A 10,471-nucleotide genomic window follows, 5' to 3' on the forward strand; every position below is an offset into this window, starting at 1 on the left:
CATTTTGATCTCAATGTAGTACCTACCTACCTACCTACCAATTGTAGTGACAAGATGTGTCAAACAGACAGACAGGAATGAAAACACCTGGCAAGGACACTGCTATGGTAGTTTGAGCTTCAGTAGGTGTCTCCAGGATGCAAAGTTTCTTTTCCTAGGATGGCGAAGGCATGACCCGCCCTACTTTGTCTCTGATTGGTTTGTATTCTTACCCTAACCAATATCACTCCTCATGCCTAAACCTAACCATCCCAACCAACAAAGACAACAAGTCCTAGCCAGTCAGAGACAGAGTAAAGCAGGTCATGACTTTGCCATCCTGGAAAATAAAATTGGCCTCCAGGACCACATTTTGCCATGATGTCACACACACAGACTCACAAGGTGAAAACAATACAATATGTCGAGGCCGGTAGACATTATACCTGCTTAAATCAACAAAAACAAGCTTTCAATCTCAACATTTGTCCATCTTTCAGTTTTCTTTTTTACAATGAACGCATTGATTCATAGCCTCACAGAACCATGTCTTAAGGCAGAAGTGCAAATACACATATACAAATGGGGATAATTGTGTACACATAGGCAGTTACTCCTTAAAACACTCATGGTTTTGCTCTTGGTTGTACACATGAAAACTGACAGTGTTAGTTGTGTTCAACCCCCATCTACTTTCTCACCTACCTACCACACCTGGCCGATTACGGCTCAAGTAGTAGGGCTCAATGTTGGTTTTCAGTAGAGAAAAAGAGGTCAGATTATATCATTTTACAAACTTTCTGCTTCAATTTACCTACCTACCTACCTACCTACCTACCTACCTACCTACCTATTGCCCTATAAGTGGTAGATATAGAGTCTTATATCTACCACTTAGAAACACTCCATGTGTTGTAAAGGGCAGTTTTTGCCATAAAATGATAAAAATGTGGAGCTGTAAGGGCATGATACAACGTTTATGACTACAAAGCAATATAATCCCCCCCCCAGTATTTGATCTGTATATTGAGAAAAAACTTTTTTTTTTATTTCATTTGATAGATAGATAGATAGATAGATAGATAGATAGATAGATAGATAGATAGATAGATAGATAGATAGATAGATAGATAGATAGATAGATAGATAGATAGATAGATGGATAGATAGATGGATAGATAGATAGGTATTTTTTGATCCCAATAAAATGGGAAATTACAGTGTTGCAGTAGCAAAATCAGTCACACAGCACAGAATATAAATATAAATGAAAAACTAGGACACTATATACATACATACAATATACATTAAATAATAATAATAGGAAAAAATACAAGAACAAATATTTGAATATATACAAGTTGAGAATACAAAAAATACAAAAAAAAAATTGTTTATATAATCAATGTATGGGTCAAATGGATCTATTGATTTGTTACTTCCTGACGGAAACACTTAATACGCGGGTGAGTTGATATATTTAACCATACTTGTTAAACCACAGTTCTCACCACCAATCTCTTCCTGTGTCCTCCTTTTTCAGGGTGGAGTTCCAGAACAAGTTTTACTGCGGCCAGGGCTTCAAGTTTTTCCCCTTCTCGTTTGAGAGCATCCTGGATGGACGGTTCGACGAGTGATCAGACCTCAGCAGGGTCCCCAGCCTTCCCTCCTCTGTGTATGTGTTTGTGTGTGCGTGCGCTGTGTGCATGAGCCCAAATGCAGCCCTCTGTCACCCTCTAGTGGTCATTTGTGAAACTTGTATTGTGTATGAGCTATAATGTGGTCCTTGTAAAGGGTTTTTCCAAGGCACATGTGCCAAGCTGTACCCATACTGGAGCTTCTATTGCTGTGGCACAGTACCACCACTGTATTCAACATTTAGCATGTTCCCCTCTCTATAATAACATCTGCCAGCTTTCCTTCAAATTCATCCATTACCAAAGACATTTGGCACGGTCTGTGTTCTTGTAGACAAATGTGGTTTGTAGGCAGAAGTAGACAAGTCGTCACTATTCCGATGACACCTAACATATAGTAACGGCTTTAACACTGTAACATATGCAAAGGACTGGACTTTTTAGGCGCTTGTTCCATAAAATCTGTCCAGTGGAGCCTGTAATATAGATTTAAGTTCAGCTCAGTTTTAACACAGGACTAGACACCTTTGCTTTAATCACCGCTCCAACAAACTAAGACTAACTAAAATGCTCCAACCATGAAGTTATTTTTACTTTTCTAAATCTCCAATATTATTAAATCCTCATGTTTGGGTCACGGTCTAAGCAGCTTGTCATCAAAAGGCCGAGGGATCTGCCTACAATGGGCCGTTGGTGAGCCGCCACCTCGCTGGCAGCTTAGTAATGTTTCCTGGACAAAATTCCCCTTTTTTATTAAATTAAATTAAATTAAGTTATCTAGGATTTACGATTTCTATTAAGTTATACATTTCTTCTGATCACAATTCAAGAAATTACGGAGTTTGATTATTTAAATACTGGCCAGCCAGTGCTTTGTGACTGAATAGCTTCCACATTCACACAGACTGCTGGCTGGGATGAACCCATCTCTGCTTTCACTGTCAGTGAATTCAGTTCTACTCTGTCACCGCGGTAACGGCAGCTCCAGAGGTGATTGATAACATAAATCAGTTGCTGGATTCGTCTATACCCCTAAACCTTAGCATTTCGGTTTCATGTCTTCTCCTAAGAAACTGCACTATAGTTTTGTTGGAGGGTTAGGAACCAAGTTTTCTCAGTGTGGTTCAGTGGTGTCTGTTCAGACTAGTCTGGTTTTGCCAGACCATCCACATGCTGGGAGGAAAACGTGCTCTGGTTTTATGGCATTTCTTTAATCTACTCACAATCGTCATGAAGCCGCTGTCGTGCGAGAGAAAACTCAGATTTGACAGATAGTCTAGCTAGCGGTCTGGATTTACCCTGCAGAGATCTGAGGACCAGTTCACCATAGTCCACAGAAATCTACCAGAGTTTATTCAGACAAACGGAACCAAAATCCTGAGTTCTGTGAAAGAACCCCAGTATTTAACGCAACGTTGGCGGGGGGAAAACTTTAAAGAGTCCACCTGCTTATGGGAATTAACTGGGGACCTGTCATCAGAGATCTACACCCAAACCTCTAAAAAACTCTGTTTTACCTAAGCTACTTCGCTACTGCCCCTCTTTTCTCCAGCCAAAAAATTGCAAATCTTAACTATTGAAAAAAATACAAAAACTCTTCCACCAGTATTGGTGTCATTTAAATCCCTTTCTTGTTAACCATATTTTTAAAGGGGTCTTTTTAAAGGCTTAAAAAAATTTCATTGTAGGCCATTACCAAAAAGGGATCTGAAACATAACGTCTTGAAATGTTTTGGAAGGGAAAATTTAAACAAAGCTTAATTATTAAAGTTCGAGACCAACTATCTCAATTTTGACTTACAGTGTCCCAATCCCGCAGTTACTTAAATCAAACCAAGTATTAATAAAATGAATTATGGCCATATTATCTATTTGGCTATCCCTGTTTCCCTTTTTTGAGTCAGACAAATAGATGTGAGATAATGACACCCTGTAGCTAAACAGGAGCTCAAAACCCCACCGAGGAAAAAAGGGCGCAAAAATAAAGGGGGGTTTTTTTAAAAGAAACCTGTAAACCTTTCTGGACAAAACCCCTTTAACTATTGGAAAATGAAATGACAAATGAAACTTTTTAAATTCTCCTATGCACATGCTTAAGGTCCCTGACATGGTCTCTTTGGATGCTTTTTTCATATAACCTCAGTGGACTTTTAGGCACTTAGGTCTCCTAAAAAAACCCCTTTTCCAAAACTGAAGCCCCCTTTTAAAAAACCCAAAAATTTAGCCTTGGGGCAAATTACAAAACCCCTAAGCAAGTCCCTAATGACTTTCCTTAGTATTGCCTTTCTTAGTCTGGGGAAATTTTAAGAGGAAATTTCCCCTTTTGGCCTCATAAGGGGCCCAAAAATTCCAGATCGGCCCCTGAGCTTTCATTTTCCCAAGGCAAACAGGCTCCCATTTCTCGGTTTTTCCTATTGTCCCTTTTTTTTTTTTTTTTTATAATTTTTTTTTTCCCGTAAACCCATTTTTGAATCACTAAAAAGTCAAAGGACCCTGTTTCCCCTCTTTTTGTGGATTGGGAACCCTTTCCCCCGCCCATTCGGGGTGAAAATAATATATAAAAGTGAATTGTTTTAAAAACCCTTCCATGGCTTCCCGAAAATTTGGGGGATAAAGGGAACCCCATTAAAGAAATTTTTGAAACTGTTTTCCTCTTTTATTTTTATTTTTTTTGTACAATACTTTTTCCCCCAATCCTTTGCTTTACCCTTTTAAAATCATTTTGGGAATAGTTTTTCACCACTTACTCCCATCTGGTCCTACCCCCCATTAAAGGTTCAGGGCAAGAGGGAAAGGGGGCTGGCTGCCCAAACACGTCCGTTTGGATCCCCCAAAAGATCATGTCCCGTCTGATAAAAAATTATTTGGGAATAATTATAATTTTTGCGTGTTACAAGTGTTTTAAAATGAAAAGTTTTTTATTTCGGTCCCGATTCTAAAAAGGGTTTTAAAGAAAAAGTCGCAAAAAAAAACCCCTCCAACGGGTTGAAGGTAACGTGTTTGTGATCAATAATAAAAAAAGACCTGGGGATTCATCCATTGTCTTATTTTTTCTCCATTTCTCGCCAGAGGTCACATGTCCACTCTGTGGCCAATTAGTTTGTATTATAAATGATTTAAAATTTCCAAAAAACTGTGGGGAAAATAGGCATTACATGGCATAAAATGAAGGACCTCAAACTTGCATATTTTTTAACATGAAGCCTATTTCACCATAGCTTTTGTGAATAATGGGAACAACAATTTTTGAAATTGGTCCAGTGCCACTGACAGGCTCAGATTGTTATTATGGGTCTGACAACATATGGAAAGATTGAAAAATTGCTGTTATAATGCCATGCTTTTGTGTGTACTGTTACCAGATCAACATTACCTACGCTCTCCACAGCTTTCAATTTCCATTCAATTTAAATAAAATTTAATTTATAGCATCAAATCACAAGACACTTTATAGCTAAAGTAGGTCTAGATCACACTTGTGTGTGTCAAAGGAAGTGCCCTGGCAGTCTAAAACTATAACATCATAATTAAGAGCTGGTCCAGCAGGGTTGGTAGATTAATCTAAAACTATGAAGAGATGCAGTTCCACTTTTCTCTGGAAAATGTGCTTTGGTTTAGGATTTCTTCTCTGTGGCTGACAGTAGTGTCAGTCTGAGGCTGTCTGAGGGGAAAGGGGTGAAAAAAATTAAAACGGGCACCAGCTGCATGCAGTGGGGCATACGCGTGCAGAAATATGGCACTGCATTATGCTGTCTCCATTTAAGGGCAGGCTAGAGGACATTGCAGCATGTTTTCTCTACTGGAGGGGCACCCTAGATCAGGTTTTGTCCATTTAAAGGCACCCTAGAGGGCACTTTTGAATGAGGATATACTAAACTAAATTCTCTCTAACAGCCCTTTTTCCTTCAAATATGTAATAGTATGAGCGTGCATTCCCCATGCTGCATCTCCAAGTAAAGCTTATTTTAGCTTCTCTTAATGCTAGTCTCAGTTTTTTCTTTTCCTTTTCATAGCCTCTACAGTCCAGCACCACATGCTGCACAAACTCATCTGTATATATCTACCAGTTGGGTGTTGACCTATTATGAGGGGTTTTACATAGTCCAGTATGTCCTATCTTGAGACGTGTAAAAATGGCAACTTCTCTTCTATTTCTGCCCAATATCTTCCTCACTCAATGTCTTTGAATGTTATACAGATGTATTCTTCTTCTTATGTCCCAGTATTCTTGCCAAACTAATTCCATTTGATGCTTAAGCACACAAAGCAAACCTTCACTTTCTTATTGTACATTCTGTATAATAAATTACGTATTTCCAAAAATTAGATCTGCATGAGTTTACTGTTTTTATGCTTGTAAGCGCTGCCAGACTATCTAAAGCAATTAGTGCATTCCTTTTGTTATTTTCTTCCAACCATTCCAATGCTAGTATAATAACTAGAAGTGCATCAGTATAAATTGATAAATGACCTGTGGGTCTCTTCTTAGTACGTCCAGGATCAGGATCCTCCAAACCATCTATGAATATCAACATCTTCTCTGCTAAGTGTTGCTCAATATAATGCTGTACTATATTCCCTGTATAATCTCTGCACAGACTTCTTTCTTAATTGCTGGATATTTAAATCTACTAATGGCATCACAAACAACCAGGGAGGAATAGTTGATGATGGAACTGTTGGACTATATTTTATATTTCCTATATTTTCTGCTTTTACAATTCCTGTCCACCCAAAACAAAACAAATTGGACTTATTTTTCCAATAATCCTGCTAAATGATCCTCGTAGGATGAAATATTCAATGACCTTGTAAATTAATCCAATACATCATTGTAAACTTTACTCTCCTAATCCGCAGTGGCATGTCCACCATTTCAATCTGTAATGCAGCTACTGGTGATTGGAGATAGTTTCTGCTGCAGATACGTGTGCTGTGCAACCATAATTGCTCAGTACCTAGGTACTGCTCTCATATGCGCCCTATATACATTTATTAATGATGCCCAATTTGTTCCCCAATCGGCTGTTTTTCACTTTAATACATTGACACCAAGTCAGCTTTTCATCCAATAAAACCCCAATAATTTCACAGTACTGCTAGATAGATAGATAGATAGATAGATAGATAGATAGATAGATAGATAGATAGATAGATAGAAGATAGATAGATAGATAGATAGATTTGTTTTTTAAATACTCCAGGTTTCGAACACTAGCCCAAAGAGCCCCGTCATCAGCAAAAAGGGATTTTCCTACATTATGTTCAACCTGTTCAAAGATGTCATTGATCATTATATTAAACAACAATGGTCTTCATACACTACCTTGCGGAGTTCCATTTGCAACGGAGTACTAATTAAGATATTATGTACCAACTTTTACTTCTATTTATACCCAAATGACTTAGTTCAAATGAGAAGTCTTGCTTTCCATAACTTGTCAGATGCTTTTTCAACATCAATCACCCATCATTTCACATCACCTGCTCCATCTTCCCCACACCTGTTTTCCATTCTCTCATTGGCTCCAGAGTATATCAACCTCTCATTTCCACTAGCCTCCTGCCAGATTGTCTCAGTACTTTTGCCTAGCTTTCCAGCATTTATCTTTACTATGGATTGTTACCTAGTTTATGGCTTTTGTACTCTTGCCTGCCTGGAGCTTCAATGTAAAGAACTACTTTTAGTGGGCTTGGGATTTGTACTTTTGGGTTCAATTGTCTCAAATCCAAACATTGTATTCATTGATTTTTATAGCTGCAGTAATCAATATTTTTATATTAACAATAGATCAAATTACTGTCTAATGTAAGAAGTTGCTCATAGTGACAAACGCACAGAATTATCAGCAACTCTGGAGTTCCTCCCAGCTTTTTAGTGTCTTTCAGCTCATTGTTTTGGTTCTACACTTCACAACTTAACTGTTTCTATTTCAGTCTCATGACTCACTTCCAAGGACAGTAGGCAGCTTTTATTTTTTTATGAAAACACCCGCTTTGTGAATAGGCAACGGTCAACTAACACGTTCACTATTACAACTTTATGTCAACATTTTTTATTTTATTTTACAATTTACAGCTTGTTGCTACACTTTACTTGAAGGTATCTACATAAGAGTGACATGCCACTGTCAGGAACGTGTCATAAAACCTAAACAAGTCATAAATGTTCAACATAACTTTTCCCTTAGTGTTATTCGATTTTGTCATGACAAGTTATGGGTTATGGTTAGGGATCATGTGTTCATGACTGTGTCATGTCACTCTTATGTAGAAAACAAGTAAATTGTTACCCAAAAAAACTATTAATGCTCCTTAAGTTCTGATTTGGTCAACCAAATCAAAATATATTGTTTGAGTGCTTATTGTTCCACTCTCTTTACCAACTACTCATGCATTTTGACTCCATACTTTGGGCCTGGGAGCAGCTGCACTCTGTGTTGCATAAGAGTTGGTGAAAGCTGTTAGACGCCAACCAGATGTTGGAATCAACAAGCTAGTACTAGGTTGCCAGTACTTCCATCTTGATGTGATGTACTGATATCCAGAATGAATGTAGCTCCAAATGGACACACATTATTCTGTTTTGAAAATCTTTTCATATACAGATCAGGCTGGCTGGTCAGCTTTGGAAGAATGACTGTGGTTAATTGTGTGCTGCGGAGGAGGGTCAGGTTAGTCCGCACAGCATTCCGGGATGGGAGAAAAACGTGCAATCCCGGAAGTGGAATGTCGCTGATATAGACTAATCTCAATGTGATTATCTCATCAGCTAAATGGACATGAGGACACCTTTTTCTGATGTGCGCTGCTTAGTGGAAAGGGGAATGGTTTTATCCTTCGATGTAGTAGTGGTCAGTAGAGGTCTTTTAATGTTGGTCCCAATCTAACACAGACTAGTGGAAAACATACTCAAACTTCATTTGCATGAAATCATTTTCAAAAAATGAAGCCTAATTTGCAAGGGACTCAAGGACAGTTAGAGCCAATCCCACATTGTTTTCCACCCAAACAGACCAAAACAGAGATTTTTCTGAATCCTTGCTCAGACAGTACTTTAAATCACGTGGACGCTTGCGGAAACCAGGAATTGGCTGGCTGGCAGCATAATGCTTCACCAATTAACAAGCAGCTGTGGTCAAAATGAGCACTGTCATGATGTGATCAGAGCTGTTAGAAAATCTGCATGCATCCCATCAAGTGTTAGACACAGTGAAACACACACCTGAGGCAACAGGTACAAAAGGCGGGAGACTCCAATGAGTATTTGTATGTGGGATTGAGTCAAAGTAAACTACACTAAGGATTCATGGTAAGGAAGGAACATGTCACCCAGTGCAACAGTGTGACTCAGCAATGTGTTTTGAATGGTTTTTGGACAATAACGGAGCTGCATATGGCACAGAGAAATAAGACATACGATACACTTTATTGTCCCTGAGGAGGAATTCATTTTGGGCACAATGATGCTGCATACCTCACAAACAGTGAATAGTAATCTACAATCAGATTAAAAGAGAAATAAATTTAAAAAACTGTTCATCAATAAATTTATACTTACTTTATGCTTCTTTTTTCAATTGATGCCCAGTGGGGACATTACAATTTAGACTTTGTTAGGAATCTTTACACACAGGCATGAAATGTACACACACACACACACACACACACACACACACACACACACACACAACACACACACACACACACACACACACACACACACACACACTACTTGTTGGTAGATATTGACGTTTGTGTCAACACATGGAGTATGTTACTAGGAAAATTACAAAATGTTACATGCATGCCTATAGCCCTATGTAGTATTTGTGATGATGTTAGTATTGTTGGAAAGCAACAAATCAAATAAATATTTCATAATGGATTTTTTCTAGTAGAAGTGCCACTAGCCTATATATACACACACTTCTAAATATAGGCTACTTTAAAACCCATGTGTGCAGTAAAAATGTCTCATTGATTTGTGATATAGTTCTCATCTTCTTAGATGTCTTAGATGGCATTGCACATTAGGTTTGCAATGAAATTGCAGTGCATAATAAATATAGACAATAAAAGGAGAGAAGTAAGCAATTCATCATTTACACATTATAACGCGCTCACACTTTATGAATTCAGGGACCTGATGGCGCAGGTAAAGAAGATGTTTTTAAATCTGTTAGTCCTGCTCTTGAGGCACCAGAATGGTCGGAATTGTTTCCATCATTCAAGCAAAATCCGAGCAGACACTGGGTTACGACGACCGGCAGAGAGCGCTGAGCTACGACTGAAAGGAGTTGACTTCAGCAACAAACACTAGTCACGGAATACAGCAGTGACTGAGGCTGCGTCAAGTTGACGAAAGTAATATCAATCAATAGCAGACATGGATGGTTTTCAGAATAAAAGCATTACACTTTCGCAACATTAAAACGTTAGGCATTGCAGCCTAATCGTGGTCGCGGTCTGACATTTAATTTGTAAACAATGGCATTATCAGTATCGTATTGGCCGAAATGGTGGTTATGAACGTATAAAAGAAAGAAAATAACCTAATGTTAAATAAATGGGCAATACGACTGAGTGAAATTGTAACAAATTGTAACAAATAATTTAGTTATGTAGCCTAATTACAATTTTGTAACAATAATGTAATAAAGTGCAAAGACTAGGCCTACTGTACATTGTGAATTATCATAAGATTTTTTACTAAATAAGACCTACGCGTTTTTATTTGTAACGGGCCTACCAATAGGCTGTTATAAAAAGTTACCACCGTTTAAGTTTTATTTTCTTGACCGTATAAAACTCAGGCCGCCTGGCTTCTGCCATTCTGACGACGATGATCTTTT

General features: G+C 38.2%; 1 protein-coding gene across 4 annotated transcripts in view; it reads left to right on the forward strand.

Annotated features, from left to right (window-relative positions):
* LOC116704593 (V-type proton ATPase 116 kDa subunit a) overlaps nucleotides 1-2,619 on the forward strand; it is a 37,568-nt gene extending 34,949 nt beyond the window's left edge. For all 4 annotated transcript variants that reach the window (XM_032540181.1, XM_032540182.1, XM_032540183.1 and 1 more), the window contains one exon: nucleotides 1,523-2,619. In XM_032540181.1, the coding sequence (XP_032396072.1) occupies nucleotides 1,523-1,616 (94 nt within the window). In that variant the 3' untranslated portion in view covers nucleotides 1,617-2,619. The remainder of the gene's footprint in view (nucleotides 1-1,522) is intronic.
* The last annotated feature ends 7,852 nt before the right edge of the window (nucleotides 2,620-10,471 follow it).

Source organism: Etheostoma spectabile, chromosome 16, assembly GCF_008692095.1.
Source record: "Etheostoma spectabile isolate EspeVRDwgs_2016 chromosome 16, UIUC_Espe_1.0, whole genome shotgun sequence".
NCBI lineage: Eukaryota > Metazoa > Chordata > Actinopteri > Perciformes > Percidae > Etheostoma > Etheostoma spectabile.